Genomic DNA, 15,224 nt, shown 5'->3' on the forward strand with positions numbered 1-15,224 from the left:
GGTCGTGAATAATCTTTGTATGTGAGGATTGAGTATTTAACTTCCCTAAAGAACGCGCTTTGCATGGCGGGAGTCCAACATAAGGATGTAACCGATGCCCATGTGAAGATTTGAGGATACAACACATCATGTCACGTCCAGGATGTCCCAAACGGTCATGCCAAAGCAACAAAGTGTCCTGGAACTCAGGCATAGAGCCGGCCATACTGTGGGCTTCTATGACTTGAATGATTGTGATGTACAACCCATTCGGTAGACATTCCAAGTTCTCGTGAATACGCTTCTGGCCATATTCGTACAAAGTGATACAAAGAAATTCAGAACCATTATCTTCAGTGGTTTCAATATGATATTGATTATCTCGAATATCTCTAAAACTCAACAACATTCTTCCGGAAAGTGGAGAATAGACTGGCTCCTTAATGGTTAAGATAATACCATAGGACAACATGATACGGGCATTTTCGTATCCTTCAATCAGGTTGGATAGGCCTGAGAGAGTAGTCAAAAGAACTTTCTTGGGTATTAAGTTAGTAAAATAGTGTCAGTCACGCAAGATGGTGTGCGTGGTTGCACTATCTGCCAGACAATTAATTTCTTCACTAGACATACCTAGAAATAAATTGATTGAATTGGTCACATGCATAAATATAAGTCCATTCATTCAATTAAGCAATTCAAGAAAATAATATCCATTCAAATAACTATCTATAATTCAAAACAAACCAAAACCAAACAAATTATTCCAAATACTTAGAAAAATTGTTCAAAATTAAACCATAAACCTAGAAAAATAGCGGGGAAAGGGCCGGCTACTCCTAGTGGGTTCGGCCACTAGGGGTAAACACCCTAAAAATATGTCTAATTTATTCATCCATAGAAGCTGACGCTTCTTGAAAACCCGATATCTCCATTGATGTAGTAGCATCTTTCAGATGATTCACATGTGCAAAGTTAGACTCACGACGGGAATGATACTTGGCAATAGCCTTAAGGGAAGCTCGGCATACATGTGACCAATGATCCCCTGATCCACAGTGGTAGCACATGTCCAATTTAGTATAAGCAGGCTGAATGAGAGCTTTGCCCTTGCTCTTGAAGTTTGGAGCCTTAAGGGCAAGTGGTGGACGATGCTGGGTCACATTTCCTCCCTTAGGTGCTGCACTTTGTTGACCTTGGGCCCGTGGTGGAGCTTGCCGCCAATTGCCAAAGCCATAATGATTCTTTCGTCATTTATGACTGCTAGAATTGGTCGTATGCGCTTCAGGTGCGAAGTTTGAGACAGTTGGTCAAGCTTGATGATTCTTCATCAAAAGCTGCTTCTCGTTTTCAACAGGAAGTAAAACAAAGATCAAATCCGAAAAACTTGGTGAATTTATGTGCCCTATATTGTTGCTACAGGACAATATTGGTGGCATGGAAGGTCGAATAGGTATTCTCTAGGAGATTTGATTCGGTTAGTTCCACTTTGTAGAATTTCAACAGTGAATGGATTCTACAAACTTCATAATTGTATTCGTCGAGGTTTGTCGGCAACAGGTACCTCAATAGTGGCTCCAATACCCTTTGCAGTGAGATGAAGCTTCACGTCTTGAACCCACTTAAGATAGTTTCTTCTTTAGACTTCTAGAGCGGAACCCACTTAAGATAGTTTCTTCTTTAGACTTCTAGAGCGGAGAAATCGAGCTTGTTTAAGTACAACATGTCCCTAAAACGGAGGAAAAAAACATGATCAATTATATGGTAAGCCATAGACATATATCGTAGAACATATAGGTTCTATAGACATGTATTGGTTTAATTTATGCATGAAAACTACAAGTTTCATGTGGTATGTTTTGAATGAAAACTTCGGGTTTCAAAGGCACTAAATTTGAAACTACAAGTTCAATTTAGTTTTATAAACAATTAGTTCATAATGAGAGGTTCCTGCAAGAAACACAGAATGTAATATACTAACTTAAATAAAGTGGGTTGAAGTTTCTTCAAAAACTCAAGTGTGAGAGTTTCGTTACTACGAAAATATGTCAACGATTCAAAGTATAAAAATAAATTATTGAATCGTTAATGTCCAAAAGTGATCTTCAGGTCAATAATTTTGGATTCATTATCATATTAATGGACTGCATGTCACTTTTAATTAATTCAATAAATCAGGTTATACAGGATTGATTGTAGAAGCAAAATAATACTAAAATAATAGCATTGGGTCGAAAATACTATAGCCCAAAAAATAGGGCTGGGTGCTGTGAGCAAAAAGTCTCGGAGGTGGGCTGCAGGCCACGGGCCGGGTTGGAAACAAAAAACCCAGCAATAAGGCTGTTGGTTTTGGGCCCAGCACGGGGCTGGCTTGAGTATGGCGCGGGAAATCCCAGATAAGCTGGGTTCGATTTGGGTTGTATGGGTGAGCCCAGCCGCGTGGGTTGGCTGCTTGTTATGCGAGTCGGGGCTAAGACAAAGCCCAGCAAGCATGACAGCTTGCTGGCGTGGGCCGAGACCAAGAACCGGGGCTGTAGGCCCGTGTTTAGGAACAAGCCAGCATGCTTCTGGCATGCGGGTTTAGGCTCGGGTGGACCAGGGCTTTCAGGCCCGTGTGACAGGGAACCCAAGTAGTGGTCATGTCCGAGAGAGAGCAGCAAGCCCAGAGGGTTGCGCAGGTGGTCTAGGGCGTCGGGGCGACGTCATCCCACGATAGTGCCGCAATAAATCACCCAACTTTGTTCTTTTTTCTTTTTCTTTTTTTTTTTTTTTTTTTTCTTCTTTCTAATCTAGGGTTGGAAAACCCTAATTGCTTCTAATTTATGAATATACTTTGACTCACATATTCCACATAGCAAATATAATTGCGTAATGCATGAAACAAATATATAAACATATACAATATATATATATACACGTATATATATATATCGTAAAGAAAATATAAACATAGAAAGGTTCATGCATCATAGAGAATGTTTTTATGCTTTGTGGATGTTTCAAAATATCTTCTTTTATTTTAAGCGTACCTGATTAGTAGAAAACAAATATAAGCCTTTGAATTTTGTGGATGATAGCCTCCTCCTACGATTCGTCGATTCGTCAATTCCTTAACTTCTGGAAAAAGCGTGCTAATAACGTGTTGTAGACCTATTTGATTGAACAATCTTAAGGTTTAGAGAGAGAGAGGGTCGACAACAATTAGAGAGAGGAGAGAGTGATTTAATTGTGAGGTATGTTTGTATCACCCCATTGTGCCTTTATATAGTAGGATAGACAAAAACTTTTCCCCTTAAGATTACAACATTTAATAGGTAATCAACTCCTAATAGGAATATAAGATACATTCTCATATCTACTAGGATTTACACAATCGCATTCATATTCTAAATATGACCGCAACACACTTGAATATATAGTATTATATATAATAAAATTGAAAAGAAAATTGTTTTTTAAGGTGTTGTTATTGGCACTCCTTGTGACATCCCACATCGCCCAAGGGAGTGATCCTTATATGTATATTCTCATCCCTACCTAGCACAAGGCCTTTTGGGAGCTCACTGGCTTCGGGTTCCGTAGGAACTCCGAAGTTAAGCGAGAGAGAGGGCTAGAGCAATCCCATGATGGGTGACCCACTGGGAAGTTGCTCGTGAGTTTCCAAAAACAAAACCGTGAGGGAATGGTAAGCCCAAAGCCGATAATATCGTGCTACGGTGGTGGAGCGGGCCAGGGAAGTGGTTCCCCCCGAGCCGGGATGTGACAATTTGGTATCAGAGCCTAACCCTGGTCGTGGTGTGCCAACGAGGACGTCGGGCCCCTAAGGGGGGTGGATTGTGACATCCCACATCGCCCAGGGGAGTGATCCTTATATGTATATTCTCATCCCTACCTAGCACGAGGTCTTTTGGGAGCTCACTGGCTTCGGGTTCCGTAGGAACTCCGAAGTTAAGTGAGAGAGAGGCTAGAGCAATCCCATGATGGGTGACCCACTGGGAAGTTGCTCGTGAGTTCCCAAAAACAAAACCATGAGGGAATGGTAAGCCCAAAGCGGACAATATCGTGCTACGGTGGTGGAGTGGGCCCAGGAAGTGGTCCCCCCAGGGCGGGATGTGACACTCCTAATATTTCATTGTGCACTCCAAATTTTTATATTTAGAAAGAAAAAAATTTGGGTCATTTTGGTTTCGGTCCCTTATCAACCTAATTGTTAGATTGAAACCTTGTTTGTTTAAATATTTTGATTGAGGTCTTTAACATCATTTAAAATATTTAACTCATGCATTTAATGTCCCTCAAATTATGAAATTTAACCAAATTCAAATAATATCTCTAAATATAATAACTACTTAAAAATCAATAATAGAGTAATATTGTTCTTCACAAAATTATAGCAAAAAATAATGTACCCACATAATTATTAACATATTTTAAAAAATAACTATTGATATATTTTAAAACATAAAATAAATACATATAATTAGCATGGGTACATTTAGTAAAATTGAAAAATGGGTACAAATAAATTTAAAAAATATGGGTACAAATACAAATAAAAGTTTAAAATATATGGGCACAAAATGAAATTAATATATGGGTACAAATTAAAACTGAAAATAAAATTGGCACAAATTAAAAAAAGAGTTGCAAATTAAAATAGATACAAACTAAAAATAAAAATATATGATAAAAATTTAGCCATAAATATAAATATATTAAATGTAACGGTTCTAACACTAAATGAATGTATTTAGAAATAAAAAAAATATTTATTATTGAAATAATTAATAGCATTTATTAAAACGTAAGGACCTTAATCAAAAATTGAAAAGGAATAAGGTTTTAATCAATGGGGTAACAAAAAGTGCACTATAAGATTTTAAAGTGCTAATAAAAGTGTTTTTTTTTAATATATAACATTATTACATATAAATATAAGATACCGAAAATTTTTAGGGGCCCTTCAAATTTGGGACCATGTGCGATTGCACCTTTCATTTCTCCTCAACGCGGCCTCTACCTAGGTCTATGTAACAAATACCCAGAGGTTTGCAATGCGGCTTGCAAATTCTGTCATTATAACAAGGACGTGTGTATGGTATTTGGGAAGAAGAAAGATCCTCTTTGCTACCGCAGCTAGTCTTCTGTCCTGAATAACTAATAATACACTCAAATTTTACAAAAGAATAATATTTAAAAATCAATAAAAATTTTAAATAGTGAAACATTCACAAATTGCACATCTCCTCATTAAATTTTAATAAATACACTCAAATTTTACAAAAGAATAATCTTTAAAAATCAATAAAAACTCTATCAAACTTCATTAAAAATTTCCAATAGTCACAATTAAGTTTTGATTTTCTCATAATACATTGACATTAACAAAATGTTTTGTTTTACTTCTTTCCCAATTAAAATATATTAAAATTGATTTTCTCATAATGCATTGGCGCTAATAAAAAGTTTTGTTTTACTTTTTCATTCCGAATTTAAATACTATTTTTACTAATTTTCCCGTTACTCTTTCTCTCTCTGTATACATGAGGTCTGCAAGGCTGGTGGTGGTCTTCTTGTTTGGTGTTCCAAGAGGATTGGAAATTGTGGGTTTAGTTTTGAGAAATTAAACCTATTATGGGAAAGGGAATTGCAAGAGTACCATGATATTCCAATTGGATAAATGCTAAGGAGGCCTTCTTAATGAAAGAAATTCTAGAAACTCCACCTCATACATGACAGGTGGAGTACCGAACCAATAAGCATGTGACACGTTGTTTTTTTTATTTTTAATTGAAATTCTTTTTTTTGAAAATTAGTTCATTCTTTATATTTTTATTAAAATTTATTCTAAAAGTTCTGAAACTTCATCTTCTTTATTTGCAACCCAAAACTTCTTCGTTTGCAACCCACCAATTAAGGGGTGTAGTCAAATTAGGATTTGATAAGATTTTAATAGATTTTCAAATCCGGATGTAGTTCATTAAGATTTTAAAAGACTTTGAAATCAAGGTGTAGTCAAATTAAGATTTAAGAGGATTTTAAAAAATACATCCAAATCCATTGGTAAGCGATGAAGATTTTAAAAATGTCCAAAATTGTCTAGGAGTGGTCAAAATACCAGTGATTTGCTAGGATTTTAATAAGTGAAGGATTTTGAGGGATTTGATGATGGTGGTATAAGTACCAAATGCCATCAAGAATCCAACTCCCTTCCCCTTTGATTTCTAATTCTATTAATGCTCTAAAATAAGAACAGTCTTTCTCTCTCAGATATAGAAGAGTAATGACTGTTGGTTTATTTTTTCTTATTTCTGATTCCTGATTCCATCATCCCTTAACGTATTGCTTTTCTCTTCCAAATTCTTGTATGGTTTATTTTTATAATTTCATAGATTGCTGTTACTGTTGTTGTTGTGTAAGAAATGAATGTTGGTTTATTTGTGATAATTGTTTACGCCAAATCTCAGATTTTGTGACTTTGCGACTTTGTGATGATTGTTTAGGCCCGTTATTTCTTCTATCCCATAATAAACCACTCTATTTTGTCTAGTCCCTGCAATACTTTCAATCTCAGCTTAATTACTTAAGGAGGATCCCTAATTTGCGTTCATGCCAAATTGTTCTTTATATAGGTTATAGAAGTTCAAGTCCAAGGGTAAACCAATCTGCCTAATTTGGGTTCATGCCTTATGACATTACCTTCCTAATGGTTTACTAGTCTTAGCTTCGATTTCATGTGAATTGCCTTGCCTGTCATAATAACCAGCTATACTTAACCAATTTAGTTTCTATCATGGGAAAAACTATCAATGCCCTGTTCCATTAAGGCCTAGGAATTTATTGACAAGAAGACATGCATTGACTCGGTCAATTGAACTATAGAGAATCATGTTTATTATTCTTCAAAACTGTTGGCTATTATTTCATTTCTAATATATTTCCTATCTTTCCCAGACATTGAAACATCATATCTCAGACTTGTTGGAGAGAGTTGAGTTGTTGAACTCCAAACTAGTATGATATCCATTGTTATTATATTCTTCTGGTGTTATAAAATCCTACGTAATTCATAAAAGAAGTCCATAGAAATTAATATAAATCTATTAAAGAAATCCATATAAATCTGCTAAAATTCATATAAAATTATAGAATCCATTAAAATCCTTTAAAATATTTCACTTATAATAAGTCTTTTAAAATCCTCTGAAATCCAAATTTCTTTAGCTTCTTCAAACATATTTGTTGAGTTTTCTGAAGAATTGCATGTATAGTCATCTTTAAATTCCTCGAAAAAATCATGACGAAACTTTTATCCTATCAATCAGGGCAATCTATTCATGTATCTTTCACAAGTTGACTTTTCTAAGGCTAATCTTGCCACTGGCATCATGAAATTCAGTCTGATTTGAACTTAAAAACTCCACCAACATTTTCACCGTCAACCCCCAACCCTATTGATTGAGTGCTCTCAAAATCCCCCAGCATCGCCATCTTCAAAGCCCCTCCACTACTAAATTAATGAGGAGATCTTGTCATCCATCAACTTCCCCACCCTTCTCAACACCCTGAAACTGATGATACCGCGTCGTCTCGTCCTTCACAGCCTCCACCTTGCTCGCCTGCTCTCTATCAAGTCCTCGGTTGCATCTATCAAGGAAGAAGATGAACGGATTGAGAAATTAATCGAGTTAAACTTTTTTTTTATCGTTTCCCCACCGTTGAAATATTTTATTAATAGGCTTTATCTCCAACAAAACAAAAAGGTCTGAAACTGATTGGGTGTTTAGTGGGTGGATAATCCAACCGTCTGATGTACCGAGTATCCTAAAAAATTCCTCCTCTTAAAGTGGGTCTCCATAGATTTTCTGTCACCTTAACAATTTTATGTGTATTCTTGTGCTAACATTATAAAACATTAGGCAAAAAACATGAAGTGTTAGAGAGTCCATGAAGAGTCCCATTTTAGAGAGTCTCCTTAAGCATTTCTCTTCGAATCGAGGAAGAGAGTAAAAAAAAGGATAATACCACTAGTACAAAAAATACTTTGGGTGACGTAGGTCCTTCGTCGCGCAGAGTCAAAAAAACGTCGAGCAAAAATTTGCGTGACGAACCTTCGTCGCTCGACAAGCGTTGCGCCACGCCTGTGAAAGAAGGTTTTGCGCGACGAAGAAGTTACATGCGTCACGCAAAGTGTCTTTGCGTGACGTAGTAACATGCGTCACGCAAAGTGGGTTGGCGTGACCAAAGGTGTGCGTCACGCAAAGTGGGTTTGCGTGACGTAGGATGCGTCACGCAAAGTGGGTTGGCGTGATGGAGGATGCGTCACGCAAAGTGTGTTGGCGTGACGTAGGATGCGTCACGCAAAGTGGGTTTGCGTGACGGAGGATGCGTCACGCAAAGTGTGTTGGCGTCACTCAAAGACACTTTGCGTGACACATACCTACGTCACGCAAACCCACTTTGCGTGACCTATGGAACTTTTTCGTCGCGCAAACTTTTTATGTTTTAATTTTTTTTTAATTTTTTTGACAAAAATATTTTGGATTTATTAATATTTTTGATTTAATTTTTAATAAATATTGTAATTATTCTAAACAATAAACAATAAACCAAGAAAAAATTTAATTATAAACCATATGAAAATGTGCATACAAGATGTCTAAACAAAAAAAGAAAAAACTACAACAAGTAGTCTTCTAGGTTTGAAAACTACTGGGTATCGGGTAGGTGAGGTGGCTGGGAGGTCAAAGGTGGAGTAAGATCAGGTGCTGGTAGCTGGATTTGGAGACCGGACACCGCTAAGGCTTGTACAATCATACTCATCTGCGCCCTCATCTGCTCGTTCTCCGCCTTTATATGCTCGCTCTGGGCCCTCATCTGCTCACTTTGGGCCTTTATCTGCTCGTCCTGGGCTGCAAGCTGACCTTTTAGGGTTGTCACTTCCTCCTTCAGGGCGTTGACCTCTCCTGTGGTCGATTTGGAAGAAGAGGCACCCGTCTCACGAACCCGCGCCTTCCCCATACCCCGAACAACCTTGCCATGACGACGACCGTACTTTTGATCCAGGACCTCAGTCATGATCTGAAAACCTACATCCTTGGGTAAAGTGACATCCTCCATCGGGGTTTCCGAGGGAAGTTGTGATGTTGCTTCTTGGAGAACAGCATCGCCCTTTTCCACCATAGTAGCCTGTAATAATAAAGAAAAAACGTATAATGGTTAATAACAAAATATAAATAATATTTGAATGATTCATAAATATAAGAATAATAACAATTACATCAACTTACACTATTATTTTTATGATAGCTGCTCAGCGATCTCATTGCCAGGTCGAACGTAAACGTCCTTGAACACGTCGATCTCTGGGAACTTAGAACCCTCCTAAAAAAAAAAACACCATTAGGAAAATTTTATTAATCAATAATAAAAAATAAATTGTATAAAATTTCAAAATTAATATACTTTTACCTGACGTCGTGTCTCAAGCCTATACGAAAAGGGCTTCGAACCGGAATGGTGGAGAAGTGTCTTAGACTCCCGAGCTATCTTGCCAGCAACAGATTTCTTCTGTTAAACACACAATATACATGTTAGTGCGACTATTTGAAAGAAATTATTTTAAAAAGCTTAAAAAAATAACTAAAAATTTAATGAATTATTATTAAAATATTAAGTACATACCACAAATTTTGGGTCCGTAAAATGGTTGCAGAGCCATTCCCAATCCTCTGGCCGGTCCTCCAACTCGGATGGGCAACCCTCTAGGCGAGCAACCTCTGGATCATTAAATTTCTTAAAATGCGCATGAAGATCGCTCTTCCAATTTTTGTACCGATTTGCGAAGGTCTCGTCTAAGTAGGTGATGACCTCAGGGGATATGTCCTTAAAATCAAAATTGACCTACAAATAAAACAACAAAATAATAGTAAGAAATTTAATAATATTAAGATAATATACTTTGGTTTATAATATTTGTAAACATAATTAAAAAAATGATAAAAGGCCAAAAATTAATATACTAACCGACAACTTGTCTCGCACCAGTATCTTCGTCTCCTGAGGAATTTCTGCCCAAGCCTCCCACTGCATAGGACAACAATTCCGAATAACACAACCACAGCTAGTAGCGACGATGCTATGTTGTTGTGAGGTAGCCGCTCCACGATGTCGCGAGTCATATGCAATCTTGATCAAGGAGGCAGACAGACGTACATTCGGTGCCGTCTTCAGCATTCGATTAGGCCCCCTGGTTTTTTTTTTAGCTATCCAAAAAAACTTAAATGGTGAAAATCCTAAGCTTAAATTTCTATAGAAAATTTTGCAAAACCTCCCCTAATAGTATATCATTTCCCAAAACCTTAAAAAAGTAAAATAACAGTAATTCACAACCCGCAACAAATTTTCACAATCATAAAAATAATAGTTTTAAAATGAAAAAAAAATACAACGTAGTGAGAATTAGGAAAAAAAAAACTACCTGGCTGGGAGCCCCCATCCTCAACTCTGGATGATGAGGAAGTGTGAACAAAAGGCTCCAAATCGCAGCGGTGCCGGTGAGGCCGCCGTGCACTGAGCGACTGAACCGACACTGATGACGTCGATGATACAGGCACCTGGGATGCCGTAGTAATAGCCTCAGTAAGGGGTGTAGGCTCCCCAATCAATGGAGCACTCACGGATGGAGCAGTAAATGCTGATAATGCGGGAGGCGCATTGGTCACACTCCTACGACGAGTGATAAACTGCGACATCTATACACTTTTTGAAGAAAGCATTCAACTCAACATCATTTGAAAGACAAACTTATCAATAAGAAATTTAACAAAAGAATAGAAAACAAAAGGCGAAAGCATAAATCTTTTCTCGCTAAAAAGAAGGTAAAAGGCTTAAAAGCATGCCACACAAAATGCTGAAAGAATACCTTTTCAGCTTTTATAATATTTGCTTAATGGAATATAGGATTTCAAGGTTCAACCACCAAGTTCTTGATGAGAAATACATAACAAAAAGAAATTGTGCAAAGGTCTAATTAAACCAATGTCATAACAATGGAACGAAAAGTTTCACATGCTGAAACTGAAACACACACTACACTGCTACAACTTAGAAATTAAAATGCCAATTATCTAAAGTTTGTAAATTCTACTTCACATATCACACATCACAACTTAGTCAATTCTAAAGTTAGTCAATTATCTAAAGTTAGTCAATTCTAAAAACTTCACATATCACATATCACATATCACACATCACATATCACATATCACAACTTAGTCAACTTAGAAATTAAAATGCCAATTATCTAAAGTTAGTCAATTCTAAAGTTAGTCAATTCTACTTCACATATCACAACTTAGAAATTAAAATGCCAATTATCTAAAGTTAGTAAATTCTACTTCACATATCACACATCACAACTTAGTCAATTCTAAAGTTAGTCAATTCTAAAGTTAGTCAATTATCTAAAGTTAGTCAATTCTAAAAACTTCACATATCACATATCACATATCACAACTTAGTCAACTTAGAAATTAAAATGCCAATTATCTAAAGTTAGTCAATTCTAAAGTTAGTCAATTCTACTTCACATATCACAACTTAGAAATTAAAATGCCAATTATCTAAAGTTAGTCAATTCTACTTCACATATCACACATCACAACTTAGTCAATTCTAAAGTTAGTCAATTCTAAAGTTAGTCAATTATCTAAAGTTAGTCAATTCTAAAAACTTCACATATCACATATCACACATCACATATCACATATCACATATCACAACTTAGTCAACTTAGAAATTAAAATGCCAATTATCTAAAGTTAGTCAATTCTAAAGTTAGTCAATTCTACTTCACATATCACAACTTAGAAATTAAAATGCCAATTATCTAAAGTTAGTCAATTCTACTTCACATATCTAAAGTTAGTCAATTCTACTTCACACATCACAATAACTCAATTTTTTCCGACTAATGACAAGTTCGCTTCTAAATGCAATTGGTTTTCTCAAATCATCTTAAACCCAAATGCTCAATGGCTATACAATCACAAATTATGATTCAAAATAATTGAAATTGTGCTAAATGGCTATACAATGGCTGTATAAGACAATAAGGTCTTAATCACATTGATCTAGTACAATCGAAAAGGCCTCCGTGCATGTTTTTCCAAATATACCCAGGTTACAGAAATACCTTGTTCAGCTGGTAGTGAACTTTGATTCCCTGTAGTATCCTTTTAGAGATGTTCCACCATACCCAGGTCACCGATAAGATTCCCAGAGGGAACACACTCTTTCCAACCCCAAGTGTAAACTTCACCAGTCTCTGTAGAATGTAGATTGACCAATAATCCCAATTAGTTCACATTCTGGTCCTGTAGAAATTCATTACAAATAAATTGTTTATGTATGAAAAAGACATGAAGCCCGTGTTTATTCATCCAGAATTCACTACAACCACAAATTAAAAACATGAAGCCCGTGTTTATTCATCCAGAAAGCACAGGAAAAACAAATTAAAAACACCAAATTTCCACTTTTAAATCTTCTTTTTTTCCTATGATGTCAAATAACAATAATGATTCAAATAACAATAATCATTACTAAAAAATTCGATTCATAATTCGATTCAAATAACAATAAACATTTGAGCACAAATTCAATTCAATAGGGCAGGGGACTGAACAGGGGTGTGCGGGTGGTGGTAAATGGGGACAAGTCGTTCCCCCCTTAAATAAATTTGTTTTTCAATCACAAAACGAAACAACTCTGGGCCAGTGGTTCATATGCATTTCGGAAGTAGAATCTCGATGCAGTAAAATGTCTATAAATTATGCCTGACAGGCTGACAGCCCACATTTAAGAAGCATTACGAATTCAACTCTCAGAAGGATCAATATATATCCTTTCCTTAAAATCTCCATTCAAGTGAAACCCTGCTTAATGTAAAGAAATTTTGGAAGACAAGCTCACCCTAATCCCTAAATAACAATGAACTGCAATTTCACCCTAATCCCTAATCCCTACAATGAACTGCAATTTCACCCATCCCTGCTTTCAACTCCTGCAACTCTGCCACTGCAGGAAGCACGGCTGCTAACGTCGTCGAATCAAAACCCATCCCACCCACAACCATATCTCCAAAAACCCGTATGGAATCAGCGTAATAACAATTCCTCACCAACCCAGATATCATCGTATTCCACAAAACCATGTCCTTCTCGGGCAATCCATCAAACACCTTCTGTGCTAACTCAACCCGGGAAAGCTTGAAGTAAAAGTCAACAACAATCAACCCAACATACAAATTCAATCCTAACCCATCAACAATCGAGTGCGCGTGCAGCAAAATCACAAACCCTAATCGTAGTGAAACCCTACAATGAACTGCAATTTCACCCTTATCCCTAAATAACAAAAACCCATCGCAAATCACAAACCCTTACCTTGATTTTGGGACTTGATTCCCGTCGGCTTCGAGATTCGTGTGGCTACCCGTCGTTTAGAACGAGAAGGAAGAGAAAAGTCTATGGGAAAGAGAGAGGGAAGACAAGTCTGGGTTAAAGATTTGGGGATCAAGGTTGCGAAGAGGAGAGATGAGCAAGAGGGAAGAGATAGAGGAGACGCAGGACTTGAGCGAGAGGAAAAGAGGAAAGTCTTTTCCTGCAATTTGATTTGCAATTTGAGCAAGAGGAAAGTTTGCAGTTTAAGCAAGAGGAAGAGGAAAAGAGGTCTGCAATTTGAGGAAAAGAGGTATACGGAAAGAAAAACCGAGAGGAAAAGAGGATAGGATATATGGTTGCAAAACTTGGAAAAATTGAAAAAAAACGCCTATTTTTCGCCATGGACCGCCAAAATTATCAATTCGCGTGACGTAGGTATACAATTCGACGTCACGCAAAGTGGTTTTGCGCGACGATTAAAGCGTCGCGCAAGGTTTTTTTTATTTATTTTTTAAAGTTTTAAAAAAATTACCAAAAATGTGACTTTACTCCTTTCAAGTTCAATTTTTATTTCACATAAACCCCACAATAATATATTATTCTAAAAAAAACCCATAATAATTTTTTTTACATATATATCATTCAATTTCTTAAGTGTTATAAGTACAAAATAAATAAATTAAAATCTACTTAGTAAATACATATACCATTGCACTTGATGGGAAACACATTGTACGAAACTAGTTTCAACGATCCAACCGTCAAACTTGTTTGTATATGCTTCGAGATCGCATACGCCAAAAATAGGAAAAAAAAACATTTAGAGATCAAGTAACGTGACAAAACTTTTCGACGGTTATAAATGAAAAATAACAATTTAACGGTAGTTTTAACTCCGATTTTGATGATTTTTTACAGCTACACTCCTTGACCCTATATGAATCCAATGAACTAATTCGATCGTCGATTTAAAGTATTTACACAAGTGGATACCACAAAATCTTATGTTATACTTAATGAAAGTATTAATAAACTCTAAGTGTTAGTAAATATACCATTGCACTTGATGGGAAACACATTGTACGAAACTAGTTTCAACGATCCAACCGTCAAACTTGTTTATATATGCTTCGAGATCGCATACACCAAAAATAGGAAAAAGAAAACATTTGGAGATTAAGTAACGCGACAAAACTTTTCGACGGTTATAAATGAAAAATAACGATTTAACGATAGTTTTAACTCCGATTTTGATGATTTTTTACAGCTACACTCCTTGACCTTATATGAATCCAATGAACTAATTCGATCGTCCATTTAAAGTATTTACACAAGTGGATACCACAAAATCTTATGTTATACTTAATGAAAGTATTAATAAACTCTTAAGTGTTAGTAAATCTACCATTTTGATGGGAAACACATTGTACGAAACTAGTTTCAACGATCCAACCGTCAAACTTGTTTGTATATGCTTCGAGATCGCATACGCCAAAAATAGGAAAAAAAAAACATTTAGAGATCAAGTAACGCGATAAAACTTTTCGACGGTTATAAATGAAAAATAACAATTTAACGGTAGTTTTAACTCCGATTTTGATGATTTTTTACAGCTACACTCCTTGACCCTATATGAATCCAATGAACTAATTCGATCGTCCATTTAAAGTATTTACACAAGTGGATACCACAAAATCTTATGTTATACTTAATGAAAGTATTAATAAACTCTAAGTGTTAGTAAATCTACCATTTTGATGGGAAACACATTGCATGAAACTAGTTTCAACGATCCAACCG

At 36.2% G+C, this 15,224-nt stretch overlaps 2 protein-coding genes across 2 annotated transcripts; both read right to left on the reverse strand.

The window, feature by feature from the left end:
• Window positions 1-7,511: 7,511 nt before the first annotated feature.
• On the reverse strand, window positions 7,512-10,746 carry LOC137724775 (uncharacterized). Its single transcript, XM_068463472.1, has 6 exons — window positions 10,460-10,746; window positions 10,006-10,244; window positions 9,664-9,882; window positions 9,451-9,549; window positions 8,693-9,168; window positions 7,512-7,626 (listed from the first exon to the last, which is right to left on the reverse strand). The coding sequence occupies exons 1-6, from the start codon at window positions 10,731-10,733 to the stop codon at window positions 7,512-7,514; spliced, it is 1,422 nt and encodes a 473-aa protein (XP_068319573.1). The 5' UTR covers window positions 10,734-10,746.
• Window positions 10,747-12,997: 2,251 nt separating this feature from the next.
• Window positions 12,998-13,826, reverse strand: LOC137724776 (pentatricopeptide repeat-containing protein At4g30700-like). Its single transcript, XM_068463473.1, has 2 exons — window positions 13,813-13,826; window positions 12,998-13,388 (listed from the first exon to the last, which is right to left on the reverse strand). Exons 1-2 carry the CDS (start codon window positions 13,824-13,826, stop codon window positions 12,998-13,000), a joined length of 405 nt encoding a protein of 134 aa, XP_068319574.1.
• Window positions 13,827-15,224: the final 1,398 nt, after the last annotated feature.

Source organism: Pyrus communis, chromosome 2 (assembly GCF_963583255.1).
Source record: "Pyrus communis chromosome 2, drPyrComm1.1, whole genome shotgun sequence".
In the NCBI taxonomy this organism is placed as follows: domain Eukaryota; kingdom Viridiplantae; phylum Streptophyta; class Magnoliopsida; order Rosales; family Rosaceae; genus Pyrus; species Pyrus communis.